The sequence below is a fragment of the Caretta caretta genome, chromosome 6, assembly GCF_965140235.1.
Source record: "Caretta caretta isolate rCarCar2 chromosome 6, rCarCar1.hap1, whole genome shotgun sequence".
Lineage (NCBI taxonomy): Eukaryota > Metazoa > Chordata > Testudines > Cheloniidae > Caretta > Caretta caretta.
This window is the reverse complement of record NC_134211.1, coordinates 13978894-13995787: the sequence shown is the minus strand read 5'-3', so window position 1 is coordinate 13995787 and position 16894 is coordinate 13978894. Positions and strand designations below refer to the sequence as shown.

The window sequence follows — 16894 nt, the reverse complement described above, 5'->3', positions numbered from 1 at the left end:
GGCCCGGGAAACAAGCACAGACTGGTGGGACCGCATAGTGTTGCAGGTATGGGATGATTCCCAGTGGCTGCGAAACTTTCATATGCCTAGGGCCACTTTCATGGAACTTTGTGACTTGCTGTCCCCTGCCCTGAAGCAGAAAGACACCAAAATGAGAGCAGCCCTCACAGTTGAGAAGCAAGTGCCCATAGCCCTGTGGAAGCTTTCAACGCATATCCCCATCTTCGCACCGGAACACTGGGGTGGCCAGTAAATAAACCGCAAGGGGTATTTTTCCCTGGTGCTGCAAGCACTTGTTGATCACAAGAGACGTTTCACTCATATCAACGTGGGATGGCCGGGAAAGGTGCATGACGCTCGCATCTTCAGGAACTATGGTCTGTTTGAACAGCTGCAGGAAGGAACTAACTTACTTCCCAGACCAGAAAATTACTGTTGGGGATGTTGATAGTTATCCTCGGGGACCCAGCCTATGCCTTAATGCCATGGCTCATGAAGCCGTACACAGGCACCCTGGACAGTAGTAAGGAGCAGTTCAACTCTAGGCTAAGGAAGTGCAGAAAGGTGGTAGAAGGTGCATTTCGATGTTTGAAAGTGCGCTGGCGCAGTTTACTGTCTCGGTTAGATCTCAGCACAACCAATATTCCAATTGTAATTGCTGCTTGTTGTGTGCTCCACAATATCTGTGAGAGTAAGAGGGAGATATTTATGGTGGGGTGGGAGGTTGCAGCAACTTGCCTGGCAGCCAGTTTCACACAGCCAGACAACAGGGCGATTAGAAGAGCGCAGGAGGGCGCGCTGCATATCAGAGAAGCTTTGAAAGCCAGTTTCATGACTGGCCAGGGTACGGTGTGAGAGTTGTGATTGTTTCTCTTAAAGTTACCCGCCCCCTGTATGTGTGTGTATATATATATGAAAGGAAATAAAGTCACAATTGTTTAAAAACCGTTCTTTATTATTGGTTGCACAAAACATTGAGAGAAATCAGAAGCTAGAGGGAAGTATTGGGTTAGGTGCGTGGAGCAGGAGGAGGGAAGGACAAGTCCAGAAACCAAATCAAAATTTAGGATATGCCAGCTTTCTGCTACTTGTGCAATCCTCTGGGGTTGACTATGTTGGTCCCCGTAGCCTCCCCCCCTCCATGTTCTTGGGCATCTGGGTTAGGAGGCTATGGAACTTGGGGAGGAGAGAGGGCGGTTATTCAGGGGCTGCAGCAGCAGTCTGTGGTCTTGCTACCTTTCCCGCATTAGATCCACCATATAGCGGAGCATGTCAGTTTGCTCCCCCATGAGCTTGACTATAGCATCCTGCCTGCTCTCATCACCCACATCCCTCCTCTCTTTGTATTCATGTAATGCTTTACACGACTCAAACTTGTTCTTCTGCTGCCACCCTATTGTTTTGGCTCCAGGGTAGTTCGGTTAGCTAAGCCTTCCCTCTCCATCGCTGCAGTCCTGGAAAGCATACTGCCCCCCCATCACTGCCCATCAGCCAGTATTGATCCCCAGTTTTGCATCACTTAAATAAACCATTGGGTTGTTGGAGGAAACAGCTTATTACTATTGTTCTGTCCTGGCACAGATCAGTGCTGGCAATCCTGATGCAAAAATTGTAGCTTGCACCACTCCCTGTGGATTGTTTCTGGTACCCTAAGGCAATCATGTGTCTTACTTCTGTGCCAAGATGATACCAAGTCTTTCATGTGCACACAGGCACACATCCAGTTGCATGCAACTTGTAGCTCCAGTGGTGCGTTATTCCTTATAGTTGGCTGTCTGCTGCCATTGTTGAGCTTTCAGGGAACCCCCTCTCTTCTGTCACAGACTTTAAGGCCCCAAGGGACCATCATGGTCATCTAGTCTGACCTCCTGCGCATTACAGGCTACAGAACCTCACCCACCCACTCCTGCAATAGACCCATGACCTCTGTCTGAGTTAGTGATGTCCTCAAATAATGATATAAAGACAAAACTAAACAGAATCCCCACATTTACATTAGTTTAAACCTGCAAGTGACCCATGCCCTGTGCTGGAGAGGATGGCAAACCCCAACCCACAGGGTCTCTGACATGGGGGAAATTCCTTCCCAATCCCCAAAATTGTGATCAGTTGTGGGCAAGACCCACCAGCTAGATAGCTTGGGGAAAGAATTCTCTATAGTAACTCAGAGCCCTCCCCCTCTAGTGTCCCATCCCCAGCCATTGGAGATATTTGCAGCTAGCAGTCATAGATCAGCCGTGTGCCATTGTAGGCAGTTTCATCCTACCATCCCCTCCATAAGCTTATCAAGCTCAGTCTTAAAGCCAGTTATGGCTTTTCCCCCGCCCCCCCCCAGCACCCGGCTCCCTTTGAAAGGTTGCTCCAGAACCTCACTCCTCAGATGGAGAGAAACTTTTGTCTAATCTAAAGCCTAAACTTGTTTATGGCCAGCTTATATCCATTTGTTCTTGTGTGCATGTTGGTGCTTATGTTAAGTCCTCTGTGATAGTTATCTCTCTGATGCATTTAGAGAGAACAATCATCTCTCTCTCTCTGCCCTCAGCCTTCTTTTGGTGACACTAAAGAAAAGTATTTCAGTCTCCTCTCATAAGTGAGGTTATCCATTTCTCTGGACATCCTAGTAGCCCTTCTCCATATCTGGTCCAGTTTGAATTCATCTTACACATGGGAGACCAGAATTGCACACAGCATTCCAGATGAGGTCTCACCAGTGCCTTGTATAATGGTACTAGCACTTCCCTGTCTCTACTGGAAATACTTCACCCGAGTATCCCATGACTGGGTTAGCCTTGTTCCTAGCTGCCTCAGAGTGAAATCTCAGTGTCATCCTGTGATCAAGCAATACACCCAAGTCTCTCTCCTTCTCTGTTGCTTCTAGCAGATAAGTGCCCAGCTTTCAGCAATAATTCTCATGGTTAGTCCCCCAGTACATGACTTAAGCACAGAAGCAACGGCCTTTACAACTACAGCACGATCTTTATGCTACTTTGAAATTTTAGCAAATGGCAAATTCATTGCCTTGTGCCTCCCTATAAACCACCAGGCTTCCATTCATTATTGTGCCAAGCCATCACACAATGCTTTTTGCAGAGAGTAACAAAAAGCATGATCCCTGCTGCCATCCTCCTACAGTCCAAGACTCTGACCTTGCAACACTCCATTTTGGGATGCAGGAGTACACAGGTGTACCCAGTCAGGTAGAGCAGGGACTCAAACCCATGTCTCCTAGATCTCAGGCGAGTGCCCATGCATTTCTAGGATACACATGCCTTTCTGCTTTTTCCATGAAAGGTTTTGAGGCATTGGTTTTGCCTATTGCAGAATGAACATTGACATTTAAATGAACAGCGTGACAGTCCCTGTGGGTTCTACAGCAGGTGGAGGGTGTTGACGTAGTAGGAGCAGTGGGAGAGAGGATTTTAGCTGTTGGAAGGGGATTTGGAGAGGAGCTGGAGGGCTGTAGTTTCCCCAGGCGAAATAGAAGGAAACTAATGCAAATGGAGAAGGGTAGATTGCCGTGTAGACAGAGGCGAGTGCGTAGATGTAGCTGAGGTAGCTTTGGCCTAGCCAGATCAAGCAGTAGAGCAACAGCAGCACAGGCTACCCACTGGAGTACGACCCAGAGTCCCAGCTAGTCTTGTATAGGCCATGCTTCCACTACCATTATTTCAACTAGCTTGATGAAAGCAAGCTCACTTGGGTCTGTGTGTGCGCACTACAGCCACGCTTTGGAGTGCCCCATAGATATAGCTTAAGGGTCAAGAAGCAGGAGATACCAGTTATGGGGCAGATCCCAGCTGTCAGGCAGGATGCTTAAGGTCTTGACGCATCAGGTTTCCCAGTCACTAACACAATGGGGAAATCTTCTCCACCTCCTGTAAGCTAGGGGCTGGCCACAGCCCCCACAGAAGACACAAGGGTTTCTAGTTACCAGACTTAGGCTTGTCCCCCAGCTGGCTCACATGGACTTCATGTGAGACTGGCAAGCGCCAGTAGTTCTTATTGCGTGCCCAGTGGAGTTAGAATCCAGCTATTCACAGTAAAGTTAATCAAAAAGTCTCTAGTTCGGCTGAGTGGCTTCCCCTCCCCCCAGATAGGACCCCAGGAGTGAGAGAAAGCCATTTGATTTACCTTGTCTAGTGCTAGCTTGCAGTCTTCTTCCTGTCCTCTATGCCACATCCTATTCTGGTGTCTATCCCTGCAGAGAGGTCTGTTCTGCTGCTGAATGGGGAAGAGCTACAAGGCCAGTAGTAGACCCCTGGCCACAACAACTGCTGTTCCCTCCCCCAGAGGGACACATGCTACCACAAGACATTAGTGCACTCCACAGATTTTATTTCTGCTCCTCTCCCTTATTTTACAGTCATCTGCCATGGAAGATTTGGGACCTTGTCATCCAGCTGCTTCTCCTATGGAGTAGTGTCACAGTAACGAGAGAAGCCACAACCACCAATGAAAGCATGGCCAGAAGCACCAGGGTCAGGTCCAGTCTGGAGACAGGGTCTGAAGGAGGAGAGGTTAAGACAATCCAGATTTCTGTAGGGTCTAAAGTGTGGAGATGACACCTAGACTTCCCTGCCCCAGTGGTGCTCCCCCTACCGCTTAGGCCAGCCTTCATCAGGAAGATACTTGAATTGTCAACTCACTTTTTAGACTGTGAGCCAGCACCACCATCCCATTGATGGCCATCCAATAGAGGGCAGAGGCAATGCTAGCCCCAGTGCATTGAGTGCCACAGAGGCTCAGGGCATACAAGTCACCATTGAGGTGCCATAGTGTCCCCCCCGCCTCCCCCAAGTTTGCTGGTTTTTGAGACATCCTATGAATGTCCATAGGATAAGGATATAACCCAACATTGGCCCACTCATAGGAAGCACTCACAGGTATGGTGTCAGCCAGCATTAGCTCACATATGGATCATCAAGGAGTGACTTCTGCATGTAGCCCGCCTCCCCCCCATGAACATTTATATTAGAACCCCCTAGACAGCATTGACTTGCTGTATTCCAGGTTACTGTGCAAGATGCCAGTTGTCCTACTAGGGTTTAACAGAAACCTCACCCTTGTTCTCATAGACGTGCTCTCTCCACGGCTCAGGGCTCTCCTGGAAGATCACAGGGCCAGGAGAACTCACCAGGTCCTGAGGCTCTCCTGTCCCATTGTTGATATCCAGGAACCGGCGGCCTCCTGGCAGATGGAATGGAGAGTTAGGGAGCTGTCTGTCCAGCACACTCACAACCAGAGGGCCCATCGTGATGAAATGCAGCGTCACCATGGACTCAACCATGAGCCCTTACAGGCCTCCTGACAGGTTGTGGTACCAGGTATTAGATCTTCCTGAATTGCTTATTTGAAGTGTGGGAGAAGTTGGGAAGAAAGGCCATTTCATCAGGAGCAGCAGACACTCCACTCTCCAGAGGCAATTTCTAGTATTGTCTCCTACATAGGGCAGTTGTAGGAGATTAGGCCATTTACCTCTTCGTGTTAGCCCATCATACCCTAGCTAGCGCTACAGGACATGGTAGAGGTACAGAACGAGCTGGGCTGAACGCCTTGCAGTCATGTATAGCACAGGGCTGGGCAAACTTTTTGGCCTGAGGGCCACATTAGCACTGTAAAACTATATGGAGGGCCAGGTAGGGAAGGCTGTGCCTCCCCAAAGAGCCTGGCTCCCTCCCAATTCCTGCCCCCTGACTGCCCACCTCAGAAACCCCCTCTGCCCCCCAACTCCTTGTCTCCTGACTGCCCCCTCCCAGGACCCCTGCCCCTAACTGCCCCCTGGGACCACACCCCTATCCAACCCCCTGCGAGCCCCCGCTGGACTCCAATGACTATCCAATGCCCCCTGAACGTCTGCCCAATCCAACCAGCCCCTGTCCCGACTGCCCCCTGGCACCCTCTGCCCCTTCTCCAATCCCAACCCCCTTATGATGCTGCTCAGAGCAGTGGGAGCTCACAGCTCCTACCGGAGCAGAGTGCTGGAGGCGTGCTGAGGCTGCGAGGGAGAGGGACAGCACAGGAGGGGCTGAGGGCTTGCCTCCCCGGCCGGAAACTCAGGGGCTGGGCACGATTGTCCTGCGGGTGGTAGTTTGCCCACCTCTGATATAGCAGGACAGGCAGATCTCTGTTCACTATGAGTCCTCTGGTATTTGGGATGGGAGCTTGTAGAAACCCACATGGATTTCAGACCACTCCAACTTACTTGTAGCAGCTCCTGATGGGCACAGGGTCCTGCAGGGCTCCAGCCGGGAGGGGTAGCAAGCTGAGGCGCTACAGTAAATGTACACCTAAAATCCACACAAGTGAGAATGGAGTTAGTGAGTGACTGGCCAGTGCTGGTAGGAGCCAGGAAGTAGATCCACAGCTATCGGTTTGGTTCTGCATGTGCAGCGCCTCAGCAGAGACTGAGGAGGTCAGGACCTGACTAAAATAGGAGCTCCTGCCCCTGCACTCCGACTTCCCCCTCCTCACCCGCTTTATATGTGGGCCCCTTCTCACCTCTCCCTCAAGTGCCACCTGGGAGGCGGAGTCCACAAAGGCAAAAGTGGAGAGGACGAAGCGCTGGTGGTGAGTCGGGAAGGGCAGCTCAGATGAGGCAGGGCCCACGGGCACAAGCTGGGTTCTGTAGTTGTCTCCCAGGAACGGGCACCTGGGAGCAAGACATGAGAGAAGGGTGGACCAAGGAAACTGCCTTCCTCCTCCCCAAGCCATGCTCCCCCTCCATCCCAGCCACTCACCCGTCCACCAGGATGGGCCACTGCGGCTGCTGCAGGGGGTTAGCGCTTGGGGTGGCCCAGCACTGGTGCAGAACCAGAACCAGGGATGGGTCTGTTCTGTGCAGGATGCGAACCTCCATGTAGACAGGGTCCCTGAGCACCTTCACCACAGGGTAGTCTCTCTCTGTGAGATAGGATCTGTAGCTCGGGTCTGTGGGGGAGAGGGTAGGAGGAGAGCAGAGCTGAGACACCCGTGGTCCTTCAGGGGGATGGGATCTCCGTGCTGGAGTGAGGGGTCACCTACCTGTGGCGATGCGCAGCTCAAGCCGGAGGGGTCCTGCCTGGGTGACTGGAGCAGGTGTGGGGGGCAAGAAGACCTCGACCTGGACTGGCAGAAAGTCACTGGCATTGTAGATGCAGCGAGCATGGAGGCTGCACAGGAGAGAGCAGAGGGAGGAGACAGGGGCTGATGCTCTGTGACTTCAGATTGAGGCCATGTGGTTTCTGGCAGTGACCTTATTAGTGCTTGAGACAAGCAGGATCAGGCCCTATCAGTACTTGGATGGGAGACATCCAAGGATGCTAGTGGATCAACCCTTTTAGTAACTCAGATGTTCTTCCCTCCAACTCAGGGACTCAGCAGGAGTGTCTGAGCACGGCCACATGGGGGCCTTCTCAGACAGGCTAGAAGCACCTGCTTACTTGTCCTCACATCTCTTTTGGCAGCATTCTCAATGTAAGCAGGGGAATAGTCCTGCTCTTGTGGGGAACTTTCCTGGCTTCTGCACTACCCCAGTGAAGTGGGCTAGCGAAAGGATCCGAGTCCTCGCTCCCACTTCCTTTACCCAGTGGCCTCCCTGCCCTTCAGGGCTCCCCTCCACTCTCCTGTCTGGCAGAGTCCTTGTAACCCCAACAAGGCTAGGCCCAGGATTCTGGGGGGGGGGCTCGACCCCCAACCCTGCTGTGGTCACCTAGGACAGGGGCTAGGGTGTCCCCACTCTGGGGTACTCTCTCTGCACTGGGCACTTCTGACCCATGACCATAACATACAAGCATTGGCCTCTCCGCATTGTTCCTGGGGACTGTCACTCTCAGGGTCCTGATTTCCCATAGATCCTTCCCCTTTTAGGACTGGGAGCTAGCCAACCAGTACACCCCACTGAATGTTAGTAAGGGGGCAACAGTCCTTACATCAAGCTTTCTTTCTACCAACCCTGTAGGCAGTTATTAGTCCCTCAGGGTGGCCCCATGGAGCCCTTCTCGGGTCAGGCTGGCTGTGCCTACTTGCCATTGGAGATCGCACAGCAAGTGGCATTTACAATCATAAGATTAGGATTGGAAGAGCCCTCAGGTGGTCAGCTAGTCCAACCCGCTGCTCAAAGCGGGACCAACCCCAACTAAATCATCCCAGCCAGGGCTTGGGCCAACCAGGTATTCAGAACCTCTAAGGATGGAGATTCTGCCACTTCCCTAGGTAACCCATTCCAGTGCTTCACCATCCTCCTAGAGGGATAGTCCCGTCCTCAATAGCCATCCTAGACCTCCCCCACTGCAGCTTGAGACCATTGCTCCTTGTTCGGTCATCTGCCATCACCGAGAACAGCCAAGCTCCATCCTCCTTGGAACCCCTTCAGGTAGTTGAAGGCTGCTATCAAATCCCCCCTCACTTGTCTCTTCTGCAGACTAAATAAGCCCAGGTCCCTCAGCCTCTCCTCATAAATTATGTGCCCCAGCCCCCTAATCATTTTTGTTGCCCTCTGCTGGGCTATCTCCAAATTTTTCCACATCCTTTCTGTTGGTGAGGGCCCAAAACTGGACACAGTACTCCAGATGGGCTTCACCACTGCTGGAGAGAGGGGAATCATCACTTCCCTCCATCTGCTGGCAATGCTCCTACTAATGCACCCCAGTATACCAGTAGCTTTCTTGGCAAGAAGGGCCCACTATTCATTCGTAGCCAGCTGCTCGTACACTGTAAATCCCAGGTCCTTGTCTGTAGAACTGCTCCTTAGCCAGTCGGTCCTCAGCCTGTACCAGCGAATGGGATTCTTCCCTCCTAAGTGCAGGACTCTGCACTTGTCCTTATTGAAGCTCAGATTTCTTTTAGCCCAATTTTCCATTTTTCTAGATCTCTCCCCCCAACTTAGTGTTATCCATTAACTTACACCCTCAGCAAGCCATCCCATCATCCAGATCATTAATGATAATGAACAAAACCAACCCCAGGACAGACGCCTGGGGCATGCCGCTTGATACCAGCTGCCAACTAGACAGAGCTGTTGATTGCTACCCGTTGACCTTGATGATCTAGCCAGCTTTCGAGCCACCTTTAATTCATTCATCCAGGCCCTACTTCTTTAACTTGCTGTCAAGAACACTGTGGGAGACTGTAACAAACTTTGTTAGAGTCAAGGTATATCATGTCCACCGCTTTCCCCACATGCACAGAGCCAGTTCTCATCATAGAAAGCAATCAGGTTGGTCAGGCATGACTTGCCCTTGGTGAATCCATTTCGGCTGGTCCTGATCACCTTCCTCTCCTCCGAGTGCTTCAGAATGGATTCCTTGACAACCTGCTGCAGGATTTTTCCAGGGACTGAGGTGAGGCTGACCAATGTTGGCATTTGATCAGACAACGTAAAACCCTGACTCTTGGACAGTCAGCTGCACAGAGTGTCCTTCCCTTCACAAAGCAAGATTTTGCACCATGCCCCATTAGGGATCAGGTGCATTGCCCCACTCAGAAAAGGGGATGTCTGTGACTGCAGGGAATCCATACCTGTAGAACATCCCCTAAGTCCTTTGGTGGTCAGGAGAGGCTGCTGAAAAATTGATGGATCAGATCTTTGCCAGGGGAAAGGATCTGGCCTCACGCTTCCACTGTGGAAGGGCTGAAGACTGCTCACCATCACTTCCTTGCTAGTCAACAGAGCAGGCCAACTTACATGAAGGTGCTGTCCCGGGTGATGGAGCCGTCCGGCCCAGTCCGGATGTCGATGCCAGAGATCAGCTGGTTCTCATAGATCAGTTTGTCATGGATCACCTGGAAGAGTGGAGACATGGGGCAGGTTAGTCCCCCAAGCCCCTGAGCAGAGCACTCACCCTGGCTTCCCGTGGGTGTCCCCTCACCTGGACTGTGGTGCCGCACTGCATGAGGGGGAAGCGGAAGATCACAAAAGCCTCAGTCATCCTGATGGGGTCACACCCTGCCTGGGCATAGGCTAGCCGGACACTCTCCAGGATGATGGGGTGATCAGACATGTCCCTGGAGACCACCAGAACAAAGTGACCATCCAGGAGGCACTGAACAGTGACTGCAACACAAAGGAGCAGGATTAAGTATAGGTGTTCCTGGTAGAGGAATTGGGCAAGAGTTCCATGCCACACTCAGGATGATAGATTGGAGAAGAGCCATGAGAAATATTAGAAAACAGGCCTTGTAGTGACCAAATTCTGTCTCTTTAGACAGAGAGAAGGTTAAGGGGTGACTTGATTACAGTCCAAGTATTTAAATAAGGTGTAGATCTGAGAGCGAGGGTAGTTAACTCTTGGAATGGTTTGTCCAGGGTCATGGTGGATTCTCCATCACTGATAAGGCAAGACTGGATGTCTGCTAAGAGATCTGCTGGAGGAATTATTTCAGGGAAATCCTATAGCTTGTGTTATACAGGAAGTCGGACTAGTGATCACAATGGTCCCTTCTGGCTTTGGAATCTATCAAATGAAGCCCCATGGGGGTAAGTGGGTTTGTCTGAGACAGCATGATTGCAGCTCATGTTGTGCAGGAACGGGACACAAGCCGGCAGAGTTATCCATCGATCTGATGATGGAGCACCAGCCTGTACCGTCTGATGGGTCTTCCTCTGCCACCACACATTTGGTGTTGGCTCTCAAGATCTGCCAGGCATTGGGCAACTGAGGAGAGACCGTGATGTAGGAAGGAATCCCTTTGCACACAACCGATGCCAGCTGCAGCCTAGGGTGAGAGTTACAAAGACATTGCATCCAAGTCTAGTTCACCATGCTAGTAGGTGGTGACCAAACTCATCTGAGACGTACGGTGTGTCACCAAGCTTCCCAGGACAGAGATGACAAAAGGCTCCATAAGCCGACATGAGGGCAGGTCTACCTGTGTTGCCATAGTAGCAGGGAGTGGTGAGGTCAGTCTCATCATAACAGCAGCCAGCCTGGAAGCAAGGAGCTTGGCCTGGGGCATCCGCACAGGGCATCTTCCCAGCCACCACACGGCACTGCTCCTCTGTGAGATGCGCCCCTAGAACAGCAGGGTGTGGATTAAGGAGAGCTAGAGATCCTCTAAAGGGATCGCAAGAGACCCTTCCCCAGAGACTAAGATCTGTAGTGACCTCTGCACAAGTGGCTGACCTCAACACCAGTCCAACCCTCCTCCCCTTCCCCAAAGGGCTGCAAGAGCTCCCACAGTGGTCCTCCATCCCAGCTCACCCTGCCCCCCACAACCATAACCTCAAACCACATACCACCTCAGACAGCATTGTGCTCAGATCCTCACCCCTGTCCTCCAGATGTAGGATGTTGCCCTTCTCTGATAGCAGGCTTAACATGTCACTTGGAAATTCAGGCTCCTGATCTGCTGCTGTGTCAAAGGAGAGTCCCCACCCACACCCTACAGCCCCCTCAACACAGCCAGCAGTGTGGTCAACTCTAATTTATCACTTAGCAGTTCTGGGGTGGGTTTCTCTAGCCATCTCATGAAATAGTGAGCAGACGCCTGCTCTATGCATTTTTCCTTTATTGAAGTCACCATCTCCCTTTATGGACGATGGGGCAGAAGCTAGCAGGTTGGCCACCATTTCCCCATAGCCGATCAGAGGAAAGTGTCCCTCATAAACATGGCTGCGAATTTCTTTCATGAGACTGAAGCTGTACCTACAGGCAAAGTGGATGCCACTCTGGTTTAGGGGGAGGGCTAGACAGGACTCTAGGAGAATGAGGGACTAAGAGCTGAGAAGAGCCTGTGTGAGACACATGGGGGGGGGGGGGAAGGAGACAGATTGCAAGCAGATGTGGGGGTGAGATATGAAGGGATACAACATCAGATCCCAAACCCTGGGATACTGGAGGAACAGGGGAAGCCCCTCTGAGCAGCCAATGGCAAGGACACATTGGTGCATGTGTGACTGGATTTTGCGCCAAAGAAGCTCAGACTTTGGAAGCAAGTGCCTTCCCTCTAAACTTTGAAAAACCAGAAGGCAAATAGCCACCCCTTCCCCTTCAAATAAACTGGGGGCGGGTGGGGGAACAGTATGATTTCTAAACGAATCTCATTTTTGATCATGGCTTACAACACTGTCAACACCAGCTCTAACATGGCAGCCACAAGCAAGCAACAAGGTTCAGCTCCTCTGAAGACCACCACAGGAGTCAGAAGTGGACCATGAAACCTTCCATTAGAGGGGACCCACATGCACTCAAACCAGTTAGAGGTCACAGACACCCCCACACACCTATGTTGCTTGGTGGAGGATATATTTGGGGCACCGGGCGCACCAGGCCCGGCTGCGGCTGGGGCACCGGGCGCACCAGGCCCGGCTGCGGCTGGGGCACCGGGCGCACCAGGCCCGGCTGCGGCTGGGGCACCGGGCGCACCAGGCCCGGCTGCGGCTGGGGCACCGGGCGCACCAGGCCCGGCTGCGGCTGGGGCACCGGGCGCACCAGGCCCGGCTGCGGCTGGGGCACCGGGCGCACCAGGCCCGGCTGCGGCTGGGGCACCGGGCGCACCAGGCCCGGCTGCGGCTGGGGCACCGGGCGCACCAGGCCCGGCTGCGGCTGGGGCACCGGGCGCACCAGGCCCGGCTGCGGCTGGGGCACCGGGCGCACCAGGCCCGGCTGCGGCTGGGGCACCGGGCGCACCAGGCCCGGCTGCGGCTGGGGCACCGGGCGCACCAGGCCCGGCTGCGGCTGGGGCACCGGGCGCACCAGGCCCGGCTGCGGCTGGGGCACCGGGCGCACCAGGCCCGGCTGCGGCTGGGGCACCGGGCGCACCAGGCCCGGCTGCGGCTGGGGCACCGGGCGCACCAGGCCCGGCTGCGGCTGGGGCACCGGGCGCACCAGGCCCGGCTGCGGCACGGGCACCGGGCGCACCAGGCCCGGCTGCGGCACGTAGCGCATGGTCTCCTCTGGGGTTAAGTCACGTTCAGTGGGCTTGGGGCAGGTCAAGTTAACGTCATGGGTGGCAGCAACAGCCCTGGTGCTCAGCAGTTCCTCCACTCGGACCTGCAGGTGGTTACGGCCATCCTGTACAGAAAAGGAAGTAGAAGTATTAGGTGTGTCAATCAACCCTGAGGCATTAATAGAACTAGGTGCAGGGGGACTAGTAGGGAGCCAATAGCTGTACCTCTCTGCAGGGGGTTATGGAAGAGGTCAGAGTAAGATTACTGTGGGCTGTCCAACTAAACACTTCATGGCTGCAATAGCTCAGTGACAGTTTCTGGACCAGAGCCAGGGACTGTGCTTTGCTGGGATGCAGGCACGTCTTCGTAACAGGATCACAGAGAATGCCATGAGGTCAGAAACTCACCTTCTTCAGCACATGACAGCCATTGTAGCCTGCTGAGAAGGTCACTGCCCCTTCTTGGTTAGATGTGACCCAGTGGAGGCAGATGGAGCAGTTGGTAACCTCAAAGGCTGTCCCAAACTCATCTGTGGAGATAGCATGGAAGTGGCAGGAGAAGTTTGACATGAGAGTTCCTTTGGCACCCTCCCCCCACCCCAGTAGTGCAGAAGTCTCTTAAGTACTCCTATTTGGAGGAGGGATAGTGGTCCACTACATTGTGGAGTCTCAGTGCAGCTCAGGGAGGCCTGATCCTAAAATGGGGAGATTCCCCATTTATAAGGGATCAGCTGACTCAAGTGAGGTTTTGGGACATAGCCCTTTCAGAGCACTGCAGTGACTCCAATGTCAAGTTATCCCACAAGACAAGCCTAGGCCACATAAGCAGCTGAGAACTCAAAGCCAATCCTTTGGGAGGTTACAAGAAGGCTTGTGTCCTCTGCCTTCTGTCCAGGCCTCACAACTGAGAGGCTTATTTTGGAGCAGGAGCATGTGCAATAACATAAGCTAGAAGGAAGAGAGTTACGTCTGGCAACTGTCTGTTTAGGCCATCCAGATACAGCCTAGGATATTCACAGGAAGTGCTGTGAGGCATAAAGGAGAGTGTCAGTTCAGAGTAACTACACCTGTATTCCCTCCTTGTGGTCCCCTGAGGACATCCACTCTAGGCCCTCAGCCATCACCTCTCTTGGGCAGAGGCCTGCACCTCTGTGCCTCCTGACCAGTGTGTTCCCTGCCTACACGGCAGTATCCCCAGCAAGCCAGACTGCCTAAATGGCCAGCACCTGCACTTTCCTTTCTTTCCAATAGGTAGGGTCTTACCAAATTCACAGCCATGAAAAATGAGTCACCAACCATGACATCTGGTCTTGTGTGCTTTTACCCTATACTATACAGATTTCATGGTGATACCAGCATTTCTCAAATTGGGGGTCCTGACCCAAAAGGAAGTTGCAGGGGTCACAAGGTTATTTTAGGGGTGTCACAGTATTGCCACCTTCAGTTCTGAGCTGCTTTCAGAGCTGAGAGGCTGGAGAGCAGCAGCTGTTGGCAGGGTGCCCAGCTTTGTAGGCAGTGCCCCACCAGCAGCACAGAAGTAGGAATACCACAACCCCCCCTTCCCCCATGCACCCCTTTTTGGGGCAGGACCCCTACAGTTTCAACACCACAAAGATTCAGATTTAAATGGCTGAAATCATGAAGTTTCTACAATTTTAAAAAATATGACTGTGAAAGTAGCCAAAATGGACTGAATTTGGTAGGGCCCTAGCTATGACCAGTGTATTGGCAGCTGCTGTAAGTTACCACTCAGCATCTTCTAAGCAAGCACATTTATTCTTGAGACAGAGGAGATGTTAAAAAATAAGACCCTACATGCATGCAAAGAAGCTGACCAAAGGTCACTGCAACTGCTAACTCAAGCTCTGGTAGGTGTCACTCCTTCAACCTTTCCCCAAGCATCCCCCCCGAACCCTTGGTGAGACAGGTCTGTCCCTTTGCTGAGTCAGTTTAAACTAAGGCTCTTTATCTAGCAGCCCTTTCTTGTTGGTCCCCAGAGAGCCCAGTTTGAACTAGTGTATGGGAGCCTCTCCAGGAGGTGGTACCTCTCCAGGGGAGAAGGCAAATCAGCCAGATTGCATAATGGCCATCCACTGTTTAGTTCCTGGAGGAGCTGCAGTAGCCCCTCCCCCATAAAGGGGAGCATAAGTTAGCCCTAGACCAGTCATTAGGACAATGGACACTCATATTTAATTCAACAAAGCCTCCCAAGGATATGCAGGAAATTGCCCTATCAGACTAGCCCATGAGCTCAAGATCTAAGGTTAACAGGCAGACCAGCTGAGATCATGGCAAAAGGAAGAGGTCACATCTCTTCTCCAGCCTGCCCAACAGAAGTAATTAAGTCAGAGAAGCTCCCAGTTAACACCATTAGCAGATGGAAAGGCATAGGAGGACCCCTCCAGGCAGCCACTTACCCACAACTTTGAAGCGGACAGTGCGGCCCTGGCTGGGAAAGACCAGCAGCTGCATCCCATAGTCTCCACAGTCATACTCGTATCCATGCTGCAAGACAGAGAAACTGACCCTGCGGAAGTCCCCCTGCCCAAGGGCTATCCCCAGGGACCAGAGCAGCACTAAGCCCACAAAATGCCTACAGCCCAGCCCCATAGTATCAGGAGCTGCTAGTAAAAACCCTGCCCAGCAACCACTTCCCATACAAGGAAGCTGTGGGACTGGGGCTTTATAGGATCCGTGTGGGACGGGGAGGGGTGTGAAGCATGAGAGCAGAGAGGCTGCACCTGGGGAGCTCCCTGCTGCTGCTGAGGGCCAGGTCACAAGTGCAAAGCTCAGGGGGAAAAGAAAATGTCAGCAAAGCTCCTACCCCCATCTTCAAATGCAACCCCAGCCTCCTGCCTTCCTCCCGGTTCTTGTTTTGATATTGTGATGGGAATTGAAGTTTCCTTCTCCACATGATCTTCTTCTCCACTCTGTTTCTCTGTGTTCCTCTTTCATGTAGTGGTGCAGATCTGTGCCTGCCATGCAAGTGACTGGGGGTTGATCCTCCAGTGAGGAGGCGGCATGTTTGATGAGGTTGCCTGCAATAGCAGGGGATTGCACTTTATGTCCCACAATTTCCTTTCCAGTCATATATTTTCCTCCCTTGACTACATTTATTCTCTTTCCCTCCTCCACATCCTCATCCCTCCAAGCTGCTCAGAGCTCTTGATATACATTCATTGAGTTTCACTACACCTCTGGTGAGAGAAATAAGTATCATTATCCCCATTACACAGATGGGGAAACTGAGGCACAGGGCGGCACAGCAACATGCCCAAGGTCACAGAGGGGGATTAGCGTCAGGCTTGAGATTAGACCCCAGGGGTCTTGATTGCATGTGCCGTGCACAGACCAGGAGATCACACTGCCCCTCTTTCAACATGAAAGTCTGAAAACCTCCTCTGAGGGGAGCATGACCAGAATTGAAAACAAAAAGGTGAATGGAAGAAACAGGAGAAAAGAAACTCAGCTGGTTTGCTAATATTCTTCTTAGTTTATTTCCATTTTCCATCCAAGGGTTGTATTTTGGAAAAAGCATTGAGATTCCGTCTTTTAAATGACACTTTTCAAACCTATGTAGTGTGAAAAGCTGGACACAGCAACCAGTGCCTAGATGTGATGCTGATCGGTGCCCTAGAAGTGCCTGTGAGAAATACAAGCAGTTTGGATTCCTTCAAATGCCAACAATTTCCTGCTCTACTGATAAGGGACCCTCTCCCCGCCCTTTTCCTTCTTCCCCTTCCTCTCCCCCTCCTGCACATCTGAATAAGCTGACCAGGTTGGCCTGGTTCTTCACTCCCTGCTGCTCCAGGTTGTCTGGGCCCTTCAGTTCCCAGCCCTCATACAGCAGATTAATGGACCCCAAGTCACCAAACTTCGTCTTCTGCACGATCTGCTTCTTGAGCTGATTAACTGGAGATTGGCTTCCATGCACAGTGTTCTCTAGTCTATGAAGATGATGTTCAGGATCACCCAGGTGTTGGTCGGTGGTTCAGGGCCGAAGGTGAAGGGTTGTGGGTGGGCGGCCTTT

General features: G+C 52.4%; 1 protein-coding gene across 1 annotated transcript; it reads right to left on the bottom strand.

Moving 5' to 3' along the window:
- Positions 1-4318: 4318 nt before the first annotated feature.
- Positions 4319-15474, bottom strand: LOC142072316 (zona pellucida sperm-binding protein 1-like). Its single transcript, XM_075129009.1, has 13 exons — positions 15282-15474; positions 13273-13394; positions 12837-12989; positions 12200-12686; positions 10846-10989; positions 9846-10030; positions 9662-9759; positions 7021-7148; positions 6738-6927; positions 6499-6649; positions 6203-6287; positions 5062-5187; positions 4319-4503 (listed from the first exon to the last, which is right to left on the bottom strand). The coding sequence occupies exons 1-13, from the start codon at positions 15472-15474 to the stop codon at positions 4364-4366; spliced, it is 2202 nt and encodes a 733-aa protein (XP_074985110.1). The 3' UTR covers positions 4319-4363.
- Between the last annotated feature and the right edge of the window lie 1420 nt (positions 15475-16894).

Coding starts and splice junctions, on each gene's coding strand:
- LOC142072316 (XM_075129009.1), bottom strand. CDS start 15,474: ATGGGGCTGGGCTGTAGGCATTTTGTGGGCTTAGTGCTGCTCTGGTCC. Junction 13,395..15,281: donor TGTCCGCTTCAAAGTTGTGG/GTAAGTGGCTGC, acceptor CTATCTCCACAG/ATGAGTTTGGGACAGCCTTT. Junction 6,288..6,498: donor AGGTGGCACTTGAGGGAGAG/GTGAGAAGGGGC, acceptor TGTGGATTTTAG/GTGTACATTTACTGTAGCGC.